The sequence below is a fragment of the Eupeodes corollae genome, chromosome 3 (genome assembly GCF_945859685.1).
Source record: "Eupeodes corollae chromosome 3, idEupCoro1.1, whole genome shotgun sequence".
Taxonomy (NCBI): Eukaryota; Metazoa; Arthropoda; class Insecta; order Diptera; family Syrphidae; genus Eupeodes; species Eupeodes corollae.
The window spans coordinates 36,808,813-36,832,971 of record NC_079149.1 but is presented as its reverse complement, the minus strand read 5'-3'; the positions used below and the strand labels follow the sequence as shown (position 1 = coordinate 36,832,971).

The 24,159-nt window shown below is 31.2% G+C and overlaps 1 protein-coding gene across 1 annotated transcript in view; it reads left to right on the top strand.

Annotated features, from left to right (window-relative positions):
- Positions 1-24,159, top strand: part of LOC129950419 (uncharacterized) — a 144,650-nt gene that overhangs the window by 12,596 nt on the left and 107,895 nt on the right. The window contains exons 4-6 of the mRNA XM_056062361.1: positions 13,354-13,644; positions 15,570-16,245; positions 19,793-20,067. Coding sequence (XP_055918336.1) covers positions 13,354-13,644; positions 15,570-16,245; positions 19,793-20,067 — 1,242 coding nt within the window. The remainder of the gene's footprint in view (positions 1-13,353; positions 13,645-15,569; positions 16,246-19,792; positions 20,068-24,159) is intronic.

Below are 24,159 nucleotides of genomic sequence, written 5' to 3'. Positions count from 1 at the left end.
TTATTTCACCAAAGACTTTTCACTTTCTACCTTAAAATAAAGTAAAAGTGTAAAATGTTTCACAAAATTTGCAAAGTGAAAAGACTTTTTTAATTTTTCTTCTTTTGTACATAAATTGAAAAGTAAAAGTATTTAAAAAATTTTAAATGCAACTTTGCAATTAGTTCAAATTTTTAAAAGTTGCAAAGTTAATATAAGATTGGGATCATTAAGATCAAATATTCATTGAAATAAAAGATAATAAGACAAAAATAATCAGACAAAAATATTAAAAAGTGAGACGTCTTTGAGATTGTATAAAACAAAAAGGAAATTCGTCAAGGATAATATTTGACACCCGATGAACTACTCGTACTTTGCAGACGGTTTCTCTGCTTATTGCGTGAATAGATGCAAAGGCATGATATTGTGCTCCAAGTTCCATTAAATGATGGCAACGATGTTGATGGATTAAAAGCCTCCACAAAATCAGACAGGATTCTATAATTTAAAATTTACGTTTTTGGAAAATTCATCAAAATTAAAAAATAAAGTAGCCTATGTCTATTTGTCTTGTTAACTATTATTTTATGTTCATGTGTTTTTATTTTATCAGTTTTCGACAACTTTTTGAAACAAACTTATGGGCAAATGAAAATTTTTCAAAATTCTAAACAAGGAGGACAGATACAATACTTTTCAGAAGAGACTTTTTACTTTGAAATTTGAGTTTGGTGAACGTTTTTTGAAAAGCGGAAAACTTTTCTATTCAAAAATTTGCAAAATAAAAGTGAAAAGTTGCAAAATAAAATGTGCTTCATGAAATAGGACGCTGATCTTATTGAAAAATAGTAAAAAAGGAACTGATAACTTGCCAATTGTGCCCGTAACATAATTATTTTTAGCAATAAGCCAAACTGTCTTTTAAGGACAATCAACGTTTTAAGCAGGTTTTTGTCGAGACTATTATTTTACTAAAAGCTAACAACAATATTTTGTATTAGATAAGAGGTGAAATAAGGCCAACTTTCAAGAATTGTCAGAAGTGCACTTTGATTGGTCGTAGTGCACTTTGACCATGTGAAATATGGTCAATTTATGTTGAGAAATAAGACTAACTTTTTTTATTATTACGATGAGGAATGTGATAAGGGGGGGGGGGTGCATGTGGCCTTATTTCACTTTGTTTAAGTGCAATAAGACCACCTTCGCTTTATAAACGTTACAAAAGTGAAATAAGGCTAATTCTTGAAATTTGGCCTTATTTCACAGCACCAAGATAAAAAATGTTTCAAGTCAACATTTACATTTTTTCCTCAAATATTTTAGTTTAAAAAAAAATATTTCTCAAAAAAAATATATTTAATCCTTGTAAGTTTAGTTTTTAAAGTTTGTATACGTTTAAAGGCGATGTTTCCATTTCTTCTCAAGACCTTGTTGTGGAAAATGAATTTTTTTACAATTTCTTTTCAAAAAACTGAACGAATAAACTAAAAAATAATGAAACGTTAACAAATAAAAATTTGAATTAGGCACAAAAAACGATAAGTCATTGGCGAAAAATTTAAGACGATTTAGTACGATGTTACATCATTTTTAGTAAAATACTTGGTTAAAAAAAGGATTTTGATAATTTTAAACGAGCTTAGTATCGTACTATCTTCTTAACATTTTGCTAAAGTTAAAATCACCAAATATAGTACTAAATCTGTATGACATATGTCATTTTTCCATACTATTCTATTTGTATATACCATTGAACTTAGTAGGTACTTTGTTAGGCTGTCGCACAAACAAAAACTGCATACACCAATGAACGCCACCAAAGTGCACGGGCGTTGAAGGACATCGTTCAAGAAAGCGCCACTCTCTCGTAACCATAGACGGGTTCCACTGTATCTCGTATGGCATCGTCTTATAGAAGTTGATAGCTCACCATTTAGTATTTTTTTCTTTGGCAATACAGAGTGGTGATTAATCGACTGAAGACAAAAAAATTACAATAATAAAACCAAAAAGAGGGTGGGGTTGCGACCCACACTGATAACTTCCCATCCCGTCTGTCGATTTGTCTTACTTAAAAGTTTGTCTACGAGTATACTCGTATCAATTTTTACCAAATTTGCGTAGGTACTATAAAAATACAAAATAAAACAATATTTTCTGTGAAATAAAATAAGTTTGAAGCCAATGTTTTTAATTTTTGAAAAGATATTTGAGTCGAAAATCAATTTTTGCCAACTTTTGTTAAATTTGTTTAGGTTTTTAATTTTTTGTAAAAAAACTGTCTATTGGATTTTTTTCAAAATTTTACTGAATATTAACAGCAATACTTTTTGAAAGATAAAGGTAAATTAAAGCTAATATCTACAATTTTTGAAAAGATATTTGAGTCGAAAATCAATTTTTACCAACTTTTTTTAATTTTTTTGTAGGTATTTATTTTTTGTAAAAAAACTTTCAATCCGATTTTTCTCAACATTTTTCAAAATGCTGAAAACAATATTTCTTAGAAGATAAAATAAGTTTGAAGCCTAAATTTCAAGTTTTTGAAAAGATATTTGAATCGATATTCAATTTTTACCAACTTTGAGTAATGTTTTTTTTAGATTTTTATTTTTTATAAAAAAAACTGTCAATTCGATTTTTCTCAAAATTTAATCAGATGTCAAAAACATTATTCTTCATTGTAAAATGTTTTGGAGATGAAATCATATTTTAGTCGTAAAATTTTGGAGGTGACAAATTTTTTCGTTCAGTTCTTTTGATCTATAAAACAAAACCGTTAAATGCATTTTTTTTTTTTCAAAAAACACACTTCTTTGGTATCACGTTACAATATATTGTATAAGATTTAATTTAAGTCTCTATCGTTTTTGGTTCGTAAGATATTTAGGGTTAACCAAAATTTTCACCTTTTTTTCAAACTACTATGGTAAAAAAAACCATCCACGCAATTTTCTTGAGAGCCCTTTCTGCATCTTTCTGCCTTATTATCTCTATAATAAAATTGAAGTCGATATGTCTTCTGGTTCTTGAGCTATGTACGACGAAAAAAACGTCCTGAACGCACGGACGTACGAACTTACGTACACACGCACGCACAGACATCTTTCTAAAAATCTTTTATTTCGAATACAGGGACCTTGAAACGTCGAAAAATGTCAAAATATTCAATTTGAAAAATCGGACCTGTTAAATAACTTCCTATGGGAAGTTAAAAATATAGCATAACATCTTACTTCATCGAAGAAATCAATCACACCAAAACAGTTCAATTTTGCATTTGCTTGGACTGCCAAGAACAACAGGCTCCTTTTTTGGAAGATGCCTGTTTTTATTGTCGCAACCCTCCTGTGTACCCACAACCACTGCCACCAACCTTCACACCGAAGCCAATAGTTGTAGCATGGTAGCTGCTTCTGGGTATTGAAGATGCTTCACGAGGAATAGATCTATCGCAGATATTCAATAATTTAATGCACGTTTCATTTAAACTTTTTCACTAAACAATAATTCTTTTACCTAGTAGAATAATTTTTTTAATATTATTCGGTGTTAATATCCAAAATAGTTGCAACGAACTTAAACTTTAACGCAAATAAACCACGACGAGTTATGAAAACAAAATTAATGAAAAAAGAAAATTCAAATTCAATGTTGTCACTTTGACATTTGCAAAAATATTAAGGTATGTTTGTTTTGTTTGCTCCACAATCTGTCATTATTTAAATGTGTTCATGTTTTTTAGAAAAACAATAAAAAGTGTTTAAAGTTAGTGAAAAGTTAGTAGATTACTATGTATATAATAAATTTTTAACTAGTGCTAAGGCCTTAATAATAGGTTGTTTAAAATTTGTCGCCATTGTCTTTAATTTTTCTCAAGATATTCGAGTGAAAAATCACTTTAATACTATTGATATTTTTTAACATAAACAAATTTCACAAATGTTTTTATAAGATAAGATAATTTTGAAGTCAACAGATTTTAGTTCAACTCAATATTTAACCGATTTTCTGTATGTTTTTGTTTATGAAATATCGAAATATCTTAAAAAGTTCTTGAGATATGGCTGAGGAAAATAAGATACCCCAACTTTTGTCATATAGTCGTTTGACAAAGTCTATGATACTTATAGTCAGAAGAGGGGAGGAGGGTGCTTTCCATAAAATCGTCCAAAATTGTCCAAAAGCGCCTAAAATTTGTATTTAATGTTGAAACTTAATTAACATTAATAAACATCTTTATATCAATAAGATGACACTTTAAATTTTACAACGACCTGACGAATTCCTTAAGTTTTTAAATAAAGTTGTTCAGTTGATGAACAACTTTTGTATACTTGTAACGAAAAATATACGTTAATATCTAACATAATGGTGACGTCACAGTTAATTAAACATCAATTTTAAAATAACCCACTTTCAAAAAACCTTAATTTTTTAATGTGCGCTAAGAAAATAAAGTGAAGCTGAAGATGAATTTCAGAAATTGAATTGAATGATGTAAAATCTTATACGTTGAAACGCACAACCCACAAAAGTAAACAAAAATGGATCTACACGTTTCGAAATTTTCAATTTAAAAAATGCAAAGCATTTTTTTGTTGAGAAATGAAATATTCGAGGAACTTTACTGAAATTAAATGTTTGTAAAATTGTAATTCCTAAAAAAAAAACAAGCTGCCAATTGATCTTCATTCTTAAAATTTGACTTAATGTTTAAATTAATATATTTTGTAAGCTGATAGAAGTTTAACGATAATAACGATAATTAAGACAATTGTGTGAACAATCGTTGAAGGTTTTTCTAGGTTAGGTTAGGTTATAGTGGCTGTCTTAGATATAAACTTACACATCTAGGCCCATTGTGATACCACATGAATCTCGAGGCTTCCTCCTAAGCTCAATGGAACCAGTTAGAGTCCCTTACGAAACGTGAGAGGCTGATTATACCGATATGATTTAGATCGTTTAGATCGTTATGAAAGAATTTTCCTAGGTAACTCTTGCGTTTTCGAGTCAGAGCAGGGCATGTGCAGAGAAGATGAAGAACCGTTTCTTCCCCTTCCTCGTCCACACAGCTTCTGCAAAAGTCATTTGAGAATACGCCTAGTCTCGTGGCGTGCTTTTCTATTAGACAGTGTCCGGTTTTGACACCTATTATCGAGCTTATGCGATCTGCTTAGAGAGAGCAAGCACCTTGAACGTTTTAAATCCAGTGTTGGCCAATTGTTTTTTGTGGCTTGACACGTGGTGATGTTGTTCCACCTGGTGCCTGCCCTCCTCGCAGCGTCTTGCATTAGCAGCTGTTTACAAGTAGGGATCTCAATTAGAGATGATAGACAGTTATCTATGGACTGTTATAGAGTTTGTAGTAGAGTTTGTTTTTTTTAAGCCAGGACGAGACTTCCTTTATCGCCAAAATAAAGGGAAGGCAGAATGAGAGACTTAATTTCAGTCGTTCAGAGTACACACCCCCACCAACCCCTTCTTTTTTTTTGACCCATCTGTGTAAAAAAAAAGTTTTTCCATTTTCTGAAAAAAAAACGCATCAATTGAAATTTCCCAAAAAAAATGATACCTAACTAAAAAATCTTTATTATTCTTAGCAAAAAACTGTTTTGATAGTTATATCATTTTTTTTCGTTAAATATTCTAGTTAAATACTATTTCCGTTGTCATTATTGTATGAGGTCTTAATATTTAGCAACCATATAATTCACAGTATTTCTATGTAGCTCATATTATATGGATTCTCGATTTATTCGAGAAAATATGAGTCAGGATAAGATGTAATGGTCATCTTCTGATGAGCCGAACCATTGCATCGGGGCGAAACGCATATTTGAACACCATGCTGGTTTATTTATGTATTAATTTTTCATGATTTTAAATCATATTTATTAAATTAATATTTATAGACCGTAATTACCTTAAAACGTCAAGAAATTTCAAAATTTTTTTTAATGTACGACAAAGCAGACCGATTACAATAACTTTCTGATAATATCTAGGAAGTTCATTAAGATTCAAAATTTTTAAATCGAAACAAATTAGCGAAACAATTGAATAGTGTCATTATTTTATTGCTGTTAACATGATTAATTATATATTAGACCTCAATGGAATGAGAGTCTTTTTATTATTCATCTTTGAAATATAATGATTAATAACTTTCTCCCTATATACCTGTTGGTCTCTCAAATATTAAATTTCCACTAAACACCATCTGAAATCAATTAAAATACCTCAAACTACTAATACTACATAATGATAATTATTATCTCAGAGTTTATTTCCATTAACTTACTCAAAGATCTCAATTAATTTTGTAGATTCATCAGTTTCAGGACGAACTTAATTCTACGCTTTCACAGCATTAAGAATCATGTATAATTAAACAGATGCACCTTAAATTGACAGATGATGCTCATCTGAATTAATCTATATACCTTAACAACAACAACAAAAAAAGGAAAACAAAACAAAACGTCTGAAAGCCAGTCACCTAATTTGTAATATCGCCCTTTAAAAAGATAAATTCGTCTCGTCTCAGTTTATAGATAGGCGGCGGCGAGAGTATGGTGAATATAAAAGATCAAGACATCAACCTGCCAATCACTACGGGGATTTATCCTCGCACTTCGCGTCTATAACTTTATTGAAAAGGCTCCACCATCACACTAAATGAATTCACTTCGTTCCAGACTTCTCCGCTCCTTCTCGAGTCTTCAGTCTTCACGGAGAAGCCAAATCAATTGATTTGAATAATTATTTTACGCACTTGTTGTTCCTTTGGTTTCACAAAGTTATAAAATACTCAAGAACCATAATCAAGACACTCTTTCTTTATGAGCCACTTTGTTGTTCCTTCAAATTCATTGACGGTGTCTGTGCGGATTATTAATGAAATTAAATTGTATTCAAAAATCAGGAAAGCAAAGACGGGAGGAGGGCAAAGGAGCAGATCAAGTTCAGAAATTATACCTATGTATGTTAATGGATTTTTCAATTTTTTGAATTATTGACTGGGCATGGGCATTGTTGAAGCCTTACACGCTCGATTGGCCAAGACGATTAGTGTATTTGACATCTTACCTGAATTAACTTATACCTACATAAGTCGTATATAGGTATAAAGTGTATCTATATGTACGAGTATATAAAGTTTGATTGTAAGTCTTAACGCTTTAATGGACTTTTGACTGTTGAGCTACTGCAAACATCAATTTGCTGCCAATTTTCTCGTTTGACTGACATTTTATTATAATTGAATTAAACAAGTTGCATATAAGATTTTAAATTGCTAATGGGTGAACGTGTAAAGGGTAGATACGTCTACGTCTGAATATTTGTTTGAGAAGTCGCTAATTTCTAAAAGGTGAAGTCATTTCAGTTAATTATTTGTTACAATAATAATAATTTTAATGAGATACTGAGTTAAGGTATACAGTTCAGCTTTTAAAAGAAATTATAAGTCCGTGCCATATTTGCGCCCACGTTATTTTTGTTTTTAAAAAGCATATGACGAATTGTGAAATCGTAATTAGTTAACTTGACATCTTAGTGAAACTTGGAAATACTTAATGTTAATGGAAGTTCTTAAATAAATAGGTACAAATGATGCCATTATTTGTACCTGAACAATTTTATTTTTAAATCTTAAAATTAGAAACGATTTGACTTTAAAATTTGACTTATGAAAGTGATATTCAATTGTTTAAACTATAAAGGAAACAATTTTATTTATACCCACGTATGTATACATTTATTTGAAGTCAAAAAAACAATAACAATCAATATTGCAAAATTTTAAGACGTTTTGGGGTTTGTTATTTTCTTACAAATTTGTTAACTGTGAATGATTCAGTCAAAAAATTGTAACTTATTTTGTGCATCATTTAAATATAATATGCAATCGTTTCTGGTGTTTCCAACGAATTTTGAACATTTTTCGAAAATTATTGTTTAAGTTTTTAATTTTTATTATAATTATTAAATTCTATTAATTCTTTACTAAGCAAACAAACATTGTACATATGTGCCTTACCGCTTCAAAATTGATCCTTTTTTAGTACCATAAAAGTCAAAAATTAAATTCGTACTATTTTCGAAATAATATGAATAAAGCCACACATTTTATCAAATTGTATGCACTTATTCTTAAGATAAATTTAATAAAAAAAAAATGTTCAAAAAAATTGAGTTAAAAACCTTAAAAGATTGAAAACAAAAATGTACATTCAAAAGTATTTTTGCAAGATAGGTAGGTAGAAATGTCGATCTCAAGGCAACCTAGCCTGAGATCCAATTAGCACGGTAGTGCGTCGTTTTAATACCAATTGATTGAAAGGGACATATTTATAGAGAAGCTTCATAGCGATTATGCCATTTTGTCACATTGTAAAAAAAGATTAGGGCTCTAATCTTTGTCTCAGATAGCTCATCAAGTTCGTGAAAGAATGCTTTACCAAAGTATGTCATTCTAGTGTTTGCCAAAGCAGGACATTTGCAGAGGAAATGGATTATCGTTTCACTTTCTCTTTGGTCACTACAACTACGGCAAAAGGTATTGTAGGAGATACCCAAATTCTCCGCATGAACTCCTATAGGCCAATGTCCGGTACAAACCGCAACAATCCTGGCTATGTCTTGCCTTGGCCTGCATAGAAGATCGTTTGTACGGGTTTTATTATAGGTGGGCCACATCTTCCTAGATATAATGCAGTTGGTTAAATTGCTCCACCTTCGGTTTGATTCAGTTTGGTAGATAGAAAAGATTTTACCCTTCATAGCGCCAAGAGGAATGTTAACCATTTCCGCAAGTGAGCTATGAAGGGCTGATCCTTGCCTTGCTAGCTCGTCAGCCCGTTCATTTCCCACGATACCACTATGGCCCGGAACCCAGATCAGGGTGACACCGAGGTTAATATTCAGGCTCGCAAGCTCATCGCCACATTTCTTGACCAATTTAGATGAGGATGTGGCCGAGTTAATCGCTTTGACAACTGCCTGACTGTCTGTAAAGATAGCCGCATTTCGGTTTTGGTTTGAGCTTTGTTTAAGTATCTTACATGCCTCCCTTGTTGCCTGCAGTTCAGCCTGAAAAACGCTAGCAAAGTCAGGAAGCCTAAGGGATTTAGCCACATTTAGGAACTCAGAAAAGATCCCAGAACCAACTCCGCACTCCATCTTTGAGCCGTTAGTAAAGATGGTTGTGTCGAAACCTATCGACGCGATGTCATCATGCCAATCTTCTCTGGATGAAAAAATTACCTTAAAACCCTTACTAAGGCTTAAAGTGGGAGTGCAGTAGTGAGTGTCTACCGAGATAATATCTGAGGGATTCAATTCGGTTTTGACAACCAGCTGTTTGGTTTCTTCAGCCTAATAGCGCTGCAGGAAACTATGTATTTAATGAAAAGGTCGATTTGTAGAAGATCCAAAATAACGTTTAAGGCGTCCGTTGGGCAAGTACGCATGGCCCCTGTGGTGCCCACGCAAGCTGTTTTCTGAACCTTCTTTAGCTTATCAATATTATAGGCTTTGCTAAGAGCAGGCCACCACACAATCGACCCATATGATAAGATTGGACGTACTACGGCTGTGTACATCCATAAAATCATCTACGACTGAAGTCCCCATTTTTTGCCGAAAGTTTTGCTGCAGGCGTAGAAGGCAACACAGGCCTTCTTCAACCCGTCCTTCAATATTTAGTTTCCAGTTTAGTTTAGGGTCGAGTATAACTCCCAAATATTTTGCACTGGAAGACAATGATAGAATTTGACCATTACAGACAATGATTTGAGAGTGGCTCGAATCTTCCTACCACTGAGCATGGAAATAATCCATTCTCGAATGAAGTCTTCTACACCAAACTTAACGAGCGATTCTTCTATGGATTCGGTAAGGACGTTGTTTAAAGCACCTTCTATGTCTAGGAAGGTGGCAAGAGTAAATTCTTTATAATGGATGGTTTGTGTTACAGTACGCACTACCTCATGGAGGGCAGTCTACGTAGATTTGCCCTTAAGATGAGCATGCTGAGAGCTTTTGAGAGGTCGTCCAACTAGGATTTCTCTAATATGGTAATCAAGAATGCGCTCCAAGATTTTTAATAAATCCGTTCGAGACCGTCTGTTCGGTTCACCATATCTCAAGAACGGGCTACGATATCTATTTAAAATAAATTCCGTTTTACAGATAATAACATCAAAAAGGTGGAAAAGGACTTTCAAAGAAAATGAATTAGTGTTCTTTTTACTTTATCAATCAAAAAATAAAGCCAACCAATGATTATATTGACTTCAATTAACACAAAATTAGTTTAACTTCAACTAATGGTTTTATTACCACTTGAATATTTTTCGGTATTTATTTCAAGATTATTTCATTCTTTACAAAATATTGTTGTTTACATACGCATAGTCCAAATGAGATGAGTATCTACTATAACAACATTATAACAACAAGATTTTGAAAAACACAATCACAATTTTTTTAATTTGGTAAAAATGCGTTTAAATTTTTTTTTTCAATATAACCACTTTGGTTTTTCAATTTATTCCTAGTATTTAAAAAAAAAAGAGGCTGGGATGCGACCCACACTGATAACTTTCCATCGCGTCCGTCTATTTGTCTTGCTTAAAAGTTTGTAGGGGTGGGTTAAAAAAGTTGTTAGTTGAATTATTCTTAAAAATTTTAAAATTATCAACAGTTTTTTTCTTATAAGGAAAATAAATTAAATACATTTTTAGTAGCAAACTTTCACCAATTAGCATTTCTTAAATGAATAAAATTAATTTGAGAGATATCAAGAATTGAACATCAAATTTTACCAATTTTTCGTACTATTTCTTATAGATTTTATTTTTTTATGAAAAAAGGAACTGTGATATTTAAAAAAAAACTACTGAATATCGAAAACAATATTTTCTGTGAAATAAAAAGTTTGAAGACAATATTTTTAATTTTTGAAAGCTATTTGAGTATAAAGTAATTTTTACCAAGTTTTAGTATTTTTTTGTAGGTTTTATTTTTTGTAAAAAAAACTGTCAATTCGGTTTTTCTCAAAATTTTACTGAATGTTGGCAACAATGTTTTTTAAAAGATAAAAGTAGTTTGAATCTAATATCTCAAAGATTGGAAAAGATATTTCAGTCGAAAATCAGTTTTTACCAACTTTTATTAATTTCTTTGTTTAGATTTTTATTTTTTGTAAGCAATTGTCAATTCGATTTTTTTCAAAATATTTCAAAATGGTTAAACCGATATTTCTTATAAGCTTAAATTAGTTGGAAGCCATAATCTCAAATTTTTGAAAAGATATTTGACTAGAAATTAAATTTTTACCAATTTTGAGGATTGTTTTTTAGGTTTTTATTTTTATAAAAAAAATTGTCAGTTCGATTTTATTTTTAAATTTTTCCGGATGTATAAAACGTTATTTTTCGTTGCACAAAAGTTTTTGGGAGATAAAATCATTTTGTATTCGTACAATTTTCGAGGTGACAATTTTTTTTTTTCAGTTTTTTTGATATACAAAAATAACCGTTAGTCGAATTTTTTTCAAAAAATATATTGGTTTGGTTTAAAGTAACAATATACTTTATAAAATTTTATTCACGTCTCTAGCATTTTTGGTTCGTAAGATATTTAGGGTTAACCAAAATGCCCACCTTTTTTTTAAACTGCTATGGTAAAAAAAACACTTACGCAATTTTCCCGAGAGCCCTTTCTTCATCTTTCTGCCTTATTATCTGTATAACAAAATTTATTTGAAGTCGATATCTCTTCTGGTTGTTCAGCTATGGACGACGAAAAAAACGTCGGGAACGTACGGAACTGACGTACGAACGTACTTACACACGCACGCACAGACATCTTTTTACAAATCTTTTATTTCGACTCTAGGGAAATTGAAACGTCGAGAAATGTCAAAATTTTCAATTTGACAAATCGGACCCATTACAATAACTTCCTATAGGAAATTAAAAAAACAGTAAATTTAGGCTGCTGTACGGAGACTTTTTGGACTAAGCGTGTGGTCATTTCCTTTGAAACCTTCAACAGATGATGTACCACTAAAAGTTTAGATTTCGACTATTAGATATCTTGAGAAGCGAACATTTAACATAATATGTTGTTATTATTTTGTTAGAACAAAAATATCATCAGAATTGCACAAATTTAGTTTTTGTTTTTTGTTAGCATTTAATATTTAAAAAAATGCACTTACTTTAAAAAATCAAAAAACATATTTTAGAACAGTGCCGAAATTCCTTTGAATTAAACAGTGAAAATTTCTAATGGACAATTTGTTGACGAAGTTCTAAAATTAATTAAAAACTCGATATTTAATTTCGCGTGCTTAAACTTGCTTATGCCTTCCAAAAACTCTGTTTAAAAATATGTATTAAATGTTAAGTTTGCAAAAAAAAGTTTTTCTCAAAAATTGTAAGGACATTTTGCTTAAAAAAAAAATCAATCTTTTTTAAAATGATTTTTTGGAATAAAATGTTTAAATTTTGCAGTTGTTTAGTGTTTAATTATACATGGTGACCCCTTTCTGAGATATCGAGTTTTGTAAAAATTTAGAGGAAGTTTGAAAAATACCTATCTGTTTATTTTTTAAAAAATGGACAAACAGAAAGACGGACGTAATCGAAGGACACAATTTTTGATTTTGTCATGTTTTATTAAAAGCTCGAGTTCGAAATTTTTATGAATTACGAATTTGTTCATATTGTCGGGATTTGCCTGCCGACATTCCTCATCAAACCAGGGGTTCTTTGTTGGTGGCTGTTTGAATCCCAGCACATCAGACACGGCTTCTCTGATTGCATCTTGGCACTGTTGACACTGGTTTTCGATACCTTGTGTTGGCGGCAGAAAACTTCGGGAGAGGTTACTTGTAACTCGGTCGGAAAAGGATTTGGCGATTGTAGCCGTTCCACGTTGTATCTTCTCCCAGCACCTCCCTGTTTTGCCTTGGGTCTGGAAATCCGAAGTGCTACCTTGGCTACAAAGAGGTAGTGGTCCGAGTCGAGTTCGGAAAGTTCGGACATCCATGATGCTGGAAACGTGTTAGCGTCGATCGTAATATGGTCAATCTGGTTGACGGTAGATTGATCTGGAGAAGTCGAAGTTCCTTTGTAGATGTTGAGGTGTGGAAAACGCGTACTGGCTACCATGACGTTTCGCCCCGCAGCAAAATCTATGACCCTGAATCCGTTTTCGGAAGTGTTGCCGTGCAGACTGTTCTTTCCGATTATTCCACCAAAGATTTCTTCCCTTCCTAGCTTGGCATTAAAATCACCCAGGACTATTTTAATATCGTAGCTAGGACACTGTTCATATGTTTTGTCTAAGAGCTCGAAGAATATATCTTTGGTCGTCTTTCCTTCTGTGGGGGCGTGCGAGTTACATATGATATAGCAGCAACTACAATGCAACCGATAAGTACAGCGTCGGCAATGAAGGGTCAACAGCACGATCAACCAAAAAGTGCAGCATCGGCTAATAACGGTCAACAGCACTTCCAACCAATAAGTGCGGCATCAGCAATAAAGGGTCAACAGCTCAATCACCCACTAAATGCAATGTCAGCATTAAAAGAATATAAAAGCAAAGTCATAACCGATCAGCGGAGCCCAATAATACGTATGTAACCCCAATGATCGCAGCGACGCTTGGACGGCGGATCATTCTGGTTTCTTAGTTTGTTATATTTAATATTAATAAATAAAGCGTAAGAGGCCTGTGGCCCAATAAAGAATAAATAAAAAGTTATTTTTCTTTTCTGTGGTCACAAAAAACATAAATGGCGCAGTCGGTTGTCCTCTATAATATAAATTAGAGGATAGTGAAACGAAAAAAAAAAGAAATCTCAGTGTTTTGTTTTAGAAATAAACTTTTCAATAAAAAACAATAACCACGGATTATCAAAGTGTATGTGATTATAATAAAGTGACTTTAAGAAGCTAATAGTCGTATCCGAAACCAATAACCACGGAATATCAAAGTGTATGTGATTATAATAAAGTGACTTTAAGAAGCTAATAATCGCATCCGAAACCAAAAACCTTGTGTTATCGAAGTGAAAACTGTGATTATAATAAAGTGACTGTAAGAATCTAATAATCACTTTAAAAAATTAAAAAACCAAAAACCTTGTGTTATCGAAGTGAAAACTGTGATTATAATAAAGTGTAATCTAATAAAGTAAGAATCTAATAATCACTTTAAAAAATTGAAAAACCAAAATGGCACAACCTATAATGGAACAATGTCTACTAACACTGACTGAAATTCTAAACAGTCAGAATAATGCAGTGCGGAACATAAGAGTTACAATAGAAAAACGTTTAAAATATGTAGAGAACTTTACGGGAAAGCAAGGCACGTTACCTTCTTTTATCGCGACGATAGACCAAATTATAGAAGAATTTGGACCGGTAAATATTAACGAAGTGTTTGCTGTTGTCTACAATGAGAAAATCGGAGGAATCGCAAAGAACTTCCTAGCAATTGAAGCACCAGCATCGTGGGAGGAATGCAAGCAAAAACTGAAGATACACTTCCGGCCAACCAAAGACGAAGCAACAATCCTGAGAAGCATTAATAGTATAAAGGTATATAGTATAAGTCAATTATTAGATAAGATACAAAATATTATTAATTATATAACAGAATGTGCAACATTCAATAAAAATGGTTTAGAAATTGCTAACTGTCTAAATAGTGCATTAATTCTAAAAATAAAAGATGTAACAGCAGGAGCTTTAGCTGCAGAGATTTACAATGAATACAATTTATCAAAAATTAGAACAATTTTGTTTAAATATATAGGTCAGGATGAATATAATTTACGATCTGAAAGAACACACAACATTGAACCTAGAAATCATTTCCAAAACACAACTCCTCAAAATTTCCAAAACAACAGACACAATTACACTAATCCAAATAAAAACAATACTAACACTAATCAAAATCCTTTTAAAAACAATAATTACACTAATCAATATCCTAATAGAAACAATAACTATACGAATCAAAATCAAGTTAATAGAAACAGTTATCAAAATCAACCTAATGGGAATAGCCCGACAGGACAAATAAGAAATAATAATGCATCAGGCCAAGCTAGAAATAATGGGTATAATAACCATCCCCAAAACATTCAAAATTCAGGTCAACATAGATCAAGACAGGCTAGAATAGAACCTATGGAAGTAGACTATTTAAGTAATAAAGATGAAACCAATCAAATAGAGAATCACGAGTTTTTTATCAACTAGCCTCGGATTCAAGAAAAATGTGCATACAATTAACTTTTGAAAAAACAGACTATATAGCATTGATTGACACAGGATCAACCATTAGCCTATTAAATTCAACTAGAGTTCCCTCAAATCTTTACGAATATATTAACGATACACCAATTCAAATTAATACTATTAATGGTATTGTTAACGAAACAGCACAAGTAAAAACAAAATGTCCAATACAATTTAATCAACCTTGCAATGCAAGAATGAAATGGACAAAAGTAGAATTAAATAAACCTTACGATTTCCTAATAGGAATGGATTGGATAAGGAACAATGCAAAAACTATAGACTTAAAAAATGAGGAAGTTATTTTAGTAAATGGTATACATCTTCCATTCTTAACCACATTACTTGAAGAAGTTAATGTGTTGGAAACAAGTGAAGTTTGTAACATTCAAACAAATCACCTCAATGAAATAGAACAAGAGTCTGTAGAAAAGCTTTTAAATAAATATAAAAAATTGATTTTCAAAGAAGGCGATCAATTAACAAACACTACTACAGTAGTTCACGAAATAAAAACTACCACAGACCAACAAATTAACTCTAAACTATATAGGTATCCGCCAAAACATGAAGTCGAAGTACGTAGGCAGATGGAAGAAATGGAGAAACAAGGAATCATTCGAAAGAGTAACAGTCGTTACAGTTCACCAATAATAGTTATTCCAAAAAAACTTGACAATACCGGCATACAAAAATACAGGATTGTCGTTGATTATAGAAAGTTGAACCAAGTAACCGTAGATGATAAATACCCAATTCCCAATATAGACAGCATATTGGATAAGTTAGGGAAATCACAGTACTTCAGCACATTAGATCTGGCAAAAGGTTACCACCAGATCTTAGTTGCACCAGAAGACATTGAAAAGACAGCGTTCGTTACTCCAGCGGGTCTATATGAATACATCAGGATGCCATTCGGGTTAAAGAATGCACCTGCAACGTTTCAGAGACTTATGAACAATATCTTACGTGATTATATAAATAAAATATGCGTAGTCTACTTAGACGATATTTTAATATTCTCTACAACATTAGAAGAACATATGCATTCTCTAGAAAAAATATTTAAAAAATTACAAGATCATAACCTTAAAATACAAGCAGATAAGTGTAGCTTTATGAAAAGAGATACTGAATTTCTCGGTCATATTTTGACTAAGGAAGGGATTAAACCAAATCCTAACAAAGTAAAAGAAATTGATAACTTAAAGATACCAAAAACAGAGAAACAACTTAAAGGTTTCCTAGGGATGACTGGGTACTACAGAAAATTCGTAAGGGATTATGCTAAGATTGCTTATCCTATGATAAGATATTTGAAAAAAGATGAAACAATTAATATTAAAGACCCTCAATATATTTCAGCATTCGAAAACCTTAAAGATTTAATAACTTCACACCCAATTTTAAAATATCCCGAATATGACAAACCCTTTGTAGTTACAACAGACGCAAGCAATTATGCCATTGGCGCTGTTCTATCCCAAAACGGGCACCCGGTATGCTTCGTATCCAGAACCCTTAATAAACACGAACAAAAGTACAGTGTAACAGATAAAGAGTTCCTGGCAATTGTTTACGCAGTCAACTATTATCGACCATATTTATATGGAAATCATTTTAAAATTGTAACTGATCATATTCCAATAAAATATCTAAATAGCAAATATAAAGGAAAGGAGTTCTCCCAACGAAATCAAAGATGGCTTTTGAAACTTCAAGAGTATAATTTTGAAATCGAATATTTAAAAGGGAAAGAGAATAAAGTAGCAGATTTCCTAAGTAGATTAGAAAACACTCCCAAAATAAACGAGGATAATGATTCAGAATCTAATATGGAGCTTACGGAAACAATTCATTCAGTCGAGGAACAGCATTTAGATCATATAGGAATAAAAGAGGAAATTGTTAACAAATATAAAACGCAATTAATCCTAACTTACAGTAGAATAACAAACGAAATAGAAATATTGCATGAACGTAGAATTATATATCTGAATCCTCTTGAAGGAGTGGACAAAATAAAAGATGTTCTAATTAGAGTAACTAAGAAAGGAACAACAGGTATATATTCTGAGGTAGAAGATCATGACTATAATAAAGTTCAACAAGTTATAATTCAATTATTCTCCATGAACAACAAAATAAAATTCATTAAATGTACTAAAAGAGCAGCCGAAATCAAAACCGAGGAGGAGATTCACAAACAGATTTCCCTCTATCACACTAAAGAATCTATGCACAGTGGTATAAACGAAACATACTACACGCTGAAAGAAAAAATTTTTTTCCCTAAACTTCACGAGCAAATACAGATAGTAATTAACAATTGCAAAAAGTGTCAGGAAATAAAATACGATAGGAATCCCATTAAACCAAAATATAACTTAACAGAGACCCCAAAACATAAAAATGAAATAATACATTTAGATATATTTCACATTGAGAAAAAAGCATTTCTAACTATAATCGACAAACTTACAAAATTTGCAGTAGGGTATGTAATAACCGATAGAAATTGGAGAAGTAAAAAAGCAAATATTATTGAACATTTCTCAAAATTCGGTAAACCAAAAAAAATAATATCAGATAACGAATTCAAATCAGAACATATTTTAGATTTTCTTAATAGAAGCGAGGTCGAAATACACTTCACGAAACCTAATAGCCACACAGGGAATGCGGATATTGAAAGATTGCATTCAACTATTTTAGAAAAAATAACAGGCATTGAAGAAAAAGATTTATCAATAGAAATGAAATTGCAATTAGTTCTAGATAATTATAACAACAGATATCATTCCACGATAAAAACCACACCTAAAATAGCTAAAGAAGAAATTGATGAATTAGTACTTTATGAAAGAATCCAACAAACGAAAGTTAAGAAAATTAACAAACTTAATGAAAAACGCGAAACATATTCAGAAAAAAGAGAAGTAGGACCAATCAAAAATTACAAAAATGTTCGACATAAAGAACAACCTAGATATAAAATTAAAAATCTCAATAACGTACACATTAGCAATATTAAAAGACCTTATAAATTTTCAGGTAATAATGCTCCTAGTACTATTAGTAGCACAAACAACACAAGGCATACTTCAAACAACACTAATTAATGAACAAACAGGTTATTTAAAAATAAAAATTAAAGATCTAGAAATTACTAACCAAACAAATACAATTCTACATATTATAGACCCAGAAGAAATTCTGAACACAATAACACTCATACAAACTAACATTAAACACTTACAGATCGAAAACAAAGATATGATATTTAAAGAAATAGAAACAATTATAGCAAAAATTAAGTCGATTACACCTAAAGAACAGAGAAGATTTAGAAGAGGTTTAATAAACGTAGTCGGAAACATAGAAAGATGGCTCTTCGGAACCATGGATAATGAAGATAGGGAACAAATTTGGAACTATTTAAGAATATCAGAAGAAAACAGCCATAATGCCATTGATGCAATAAATGAACAAATTAAAATAAATAAAAATTTTAATGAATCGATAGAAACATTAAAAAAAACAATTTTAGATGATAGAGAAAAAATCCTGAATACTTATAACAGAATACAAAATTCTATTTCAAAAATTGTAAAAAACCAATTATTTTTAGATCAAATGACAAAATTACGTTTTATAGAAAATAAAGTAAATCAAATTCAAGATAATGTTGTATCAGCAAAATATAATATAATACACCCCAGTATATTGACATTGGAAGAACTAAATGAATATGAAATTGATTTGCATAAACTTAAATTAATTAAAATGGGTGTACTAGAATACAAAAACAAATTTCTCATAATCGCCATTAAAATTCCAAGAAATTATGTAACAGTAGAACAAAAGTTAATTTTACCTTTACCAAATGATAAACATTTTGAAATTGATTACGAAAACGAATATATAATAGAAATTAATAATAAAACATTTGTATACCAAAATGATGTAACTGTGCAACAATTAAAACCAAGCAAACATTGTATCCTAACTAAAGATTGTAAATTGAGACATAACAACAAAACTCAAATACAAATAATAGATGATGAAACTTTAATTGTAAAAAATGCATACAAAGAAAAATTAAAACATAATTGTGATGACAGAGAAATTGTATTAAACAACAATTATCTTATTAATTTTTTTAATTGTCAAATATATTTGCTAAAAGAAATTTTTTATAATAACAAAACAATTGTTCAAGAAAAATATTTTTACCCCGAAAATAATTTTAATACTTCTTTTAAGAAAACCATCACTTTTGATGATATTGTTTTAAATAATTTTGAAAATATAAAAGAAATTAATGAGTTAAGATTTCATAAAAATATATCATATGTAATAAACATTAGCATGATTATAATGATTATTTGTATATCAGTAAGCATAACCTATTTTTGCAATAAAATGTATAATAAAACATACAATGTAAAACAAGTAAATTATAGAATTCAGGAGAATTCTTACTCAAACCGAGGAGGAGTTACATATGATATAGCAGCAACTACAATGCAACCGATAAGTGCAGCGTCGGCAATGAAGGGTCAACAGCACGATCAACCAAAAAGTGCAGCATCGGCTAATAACGGTCAACAGCACTTCCAACCAATAAGTGCGGCATCAGCAATAAAGGGTCAACAGCTCAATCACCCACTAAATGCAATGTCAGCATTAAAAGAATATAAAAGCAAAGTCATAACCGATCAGCGGAGCCCAATAATACGTATGTAACCCCAATGATCGCAGCGACGCTTGGACGGCGGATCATTCTGGTTTCTTAGTTTGTTATATTTAATATTAATAAATAAAGCGTAAGAGGCCTGTGGCCCAATAAAGAATAAATAAAAAGTTTTTTTTCTTTTCTGTGGTCACAAAAAACATAAATTGCGCGCCGGCTACCTACCCATTGTTATTTAAAATCATTTCGTTTTTCTTATAGTTTTGTTTTGTTGAATTTCGCGAATCGTTGTTCCGCCAACCTAAATCATAGTTTAATATTATAATATAATTCGGTTTGTTAATTTTAACAACATATTTAAAAAAATAATTTTGCCAACATTCATTTAAATTTTAAGAAAAATCAAATTGACATTTTTTTTACAAAAAATAAAAACCTACAAAATCTATTTAAATATGGTACAAATTGATTTTCGACCCAAATATCTTTCCAAAAATTAAAAATATTGGCGAATTGATCTTATAAGAAATACTGTTTTCAATATTCATTAACATTTTGAAAAAAAAAAAACGAATTGACAGTTTTTTAACAAAAAACAAAACCTAATAAAAAACAATACTAAAACTTGGTAGAATTTTACTTTCAACTCAATTATCTTTTTATAAATTAAAAGTATTGGCTTTACACTTATTTTATCTCACAGAAAATATTGTTTTTGACATTCAATACCTTTTTTATAAAAATCCAACAGTCCATTTTTTCATTAAACATTTTTTTAACAAAACAGGAAAACCTACAAACTTTTAAGCAAGACAAATCGACAGACGGAATGGAAAGTTATCAGTGTGGGTCGCATACCAGCCTCTTTTTTGGATTTTTCTAAAAAAAATAACTAAAATTTAACAACAACATTTTGCATATAATAAAATATGTTTGATATGAGTATTTGTTTGAATCAAAAACTAATTGTCACCAATTATTTTTGAAGGTGTTTTTAACTTCCCATAGGAAGTTATTGAAGTGGGTCTGATTTATCAAATTGAAAATGTTGGCATTTCTCGACGTTTCAAGGTCCCTAAAGTCGAAATAAAAGATTTTTCGAAAGATGTCCGTGCGCGCGTGTGTACGTACGTTCGAGATGTTTTTTTCGTCCTCCATAGCTCAATAACAAGATATCGATTTGAAATAAATTTTGTTATACAGATAATAAGGCTGAAAGATGCAAAAAGGGTTCTCAAGAAAATTGCGTGGGTGTTTTTTTTTTAAATAGCAGTTTTAAAACAAGATGAAAATTTTGGTTAACAATAAATATCTTACGAACCAAAAACGCTAGAGATTTGAATTAAATTTTATTGTATAAATTGTAACGTGATATCAAAAAGCATATTTTTTGAAAAAAATGCATTTAACGGTTTTTTTTATAAATCAAAAAAACTGAAAAATAAAATTTGTCACCTCTAAAATTTTTCGACTAAAATATGATTTCATCTCCAAAACAATTTTGTGCATCGAAGAATAATGCTTTTAACATCTATAAAATTTTGAGAAAAATCGAATTGACAGTTTTTTTACAAAAAATAAAAACCTAAAAAAAAATAATAAAAGTTATTAAAATTGATTTTCGACTCAAATATCTTTTCAAAAATTTGAAATATTTGCTTCAAATTAATTTTATCTTATAAGAAATATTGTTTTCGAGCATCATCGATAGTTTTGCCATATTCATTTACAAATAACTTTTTTCCACCTTTATTGGATTTGGAAACAATAACATGATCCATTTCAAAGGAGGTTTTTGTATGAAATTTTATACTCACAGTTTAAGGCAGCTGCTTGCCGAATTTACAATTGAATATTTAGAATGAAACAACAACAACTTGTGTGTGTTACCACCAATTTCAATTTTTATTGCAAAATAAAAGAAAGACTCGCCACTACAAAACATACTCAGACAATATTACGCCAGGACTACCAATACTTTGATGCTCTATGAATACTTAAGTCAGACTGGGAAGTCCTTACCTTTATAGTAATTTTGTGTTTACAAACTGTTAATTATTGTCATTTATTATAACTAAAAAGCATGGTAGATATCAAAAACGTTAGTTTTTGATGCATACGATGGGTTTTGGAGGTAATATCATTTTTTCGCATCAGTATTCAAGGCGACAATGTTTCCTACATATTTTTTTTTTCAAAATTGTATTAATTTGCTATCACGTCACAGTATATAATCTAAAACCATTTTTAAGTCTAGCATTATTGGTTCGTGAGATATTTGGGGTCAACCACTATTTTTAGATTGAAATAGTTTAAAAAAAACACCCACTAAATTTGCTTGCAAGTCTTTTTTGCATCTTTTGATTATTTGTAAAAAAAAGTCGATATATCCGCGGGCTCTCGAGATAGAGTAGACGACTAAAGGTATTCCGAACGTACGTATGCACGGACAATTTTTTTAAACATATTTTCTAAAACATATTTTCTGAAGGCTTCTTGTTGCATTAGAGACGTTGCGGGAAGTTTTAAAATGTTTAACGGTACATTTGGAACTTAATCTTACCTGGCAGGTTTGGTTTGGAAATTTATCATTTAATTATTAATCGCAAGAAAAATGCTTCAAAATTGTGGAAATTTAATCTCAAAAATATAAATCTATTCGTGAAGTTCACAAGACATTTCGTCCATTTTATAGTTATTAGTGGTAAAGCTCAATACTGGATAAATGGTTTCATCAAGAAGTTCAATCTCCGTTAAAGAATCATTACTAAACCCTACAAAATTAACTATTTTATGATGTTTACACTTTAGTTACATCATTAATCCATATTTCCTTCAAAATGAAAAAAGAGCTCACGTTACTGTGAACGGCAATAGCTATTGTGTCATACTGAGTTATTTTTTATTTGCAAACATTTTTAACATTTAGTTTTAACAAGAAGCCGAAACTTATCACAAATCATACGTGTGCATCAATGTTTGAAAAATATATAATTTGTCAATTTAATTTCCACTGTCTCCCTAATGCTTGCTACAAAACGCCTCTAGAATACTTTTTATATGGCTATGTTAAGTCTTTGTTTTTACTAAAAAATCTGCAGCTCTTTAAGCCATCAGTATTATTTCAAGTTAGCAAGCTCTTACAAAACATGCATTTCCATCTAGGTGGGCTTTAAGACAATTCGATTCTAAGTTTGTTGCGGTAAATTTTACCACAACAAGTTTTACCTCCCTTTTTGCTAACCATTAACAATTCTTACTGCGGCCCAAAATTCTGGAAGAGTTTAGTAGAAACCTGGACCCTCATTCTAGGAATTTGGGAATGCAAATTTAACAGGTCTTCCCAAAGTGTGCGAAAGGGTTCCACATTAACGAACTGTGCGACGGTTGGTACACATATTGACTTAGCAATATCATAAAAGGTTCATGAAGATAACCATCTAAAAATGTCTTAATAAACGGTGATTTTTTAAGAGCTTGAGAACTTAAAAAAAAAAACGCATAAAATTTGCAAATCTCATCGATTCTTTATTTGAAACGTTAGATTGGTCCATGACATTTACTTTTTGAAGATAATTTCATTTAAATGTTGACCGCGGCTGCGTCTTAGGTGGTCCATTCGGAAAGTCCAATTTTGGGTAACTTTTTCGAGCATTTCGGACGGAATAGCCCGAATTGCTTCGGAAATGTTGTCTTCCAAAGCTGGAATAGTTGCTGGCTTATTTGTGTAGACTTTAGACTTGACGTAGCCCCACAAAAGATAGTCTAAAGGCGTCAAATCACATGATCTTGGTGGCCAACTTACCGGTCCATTCCTTGAGATGAATTGTTCTCCGAAGTTTTCCCTCAAAATGGAAATAGAATCGCGAGCTGTGTGGCATGTAGCGCCATCTTGTTGAAACCACATGTCAACCAAGTTCAGTTCTTCCATTTTTGGCAACAAAAAGTTTGTTAGCATTGAACGATAGCGATCGCCATTCACCGTAACGTTGCGTCCAACAGCATCTTTGAAAAAATACGGTCCAATGATTCCACCAGCGTACAAACCACACCAAACAGTGCATTTTTCGGGATGCATGGGCAGTTCTTGAACGGCTTCTGGTTGCTCTTCACTCCAAATGCGGCAATTTTGCTTAT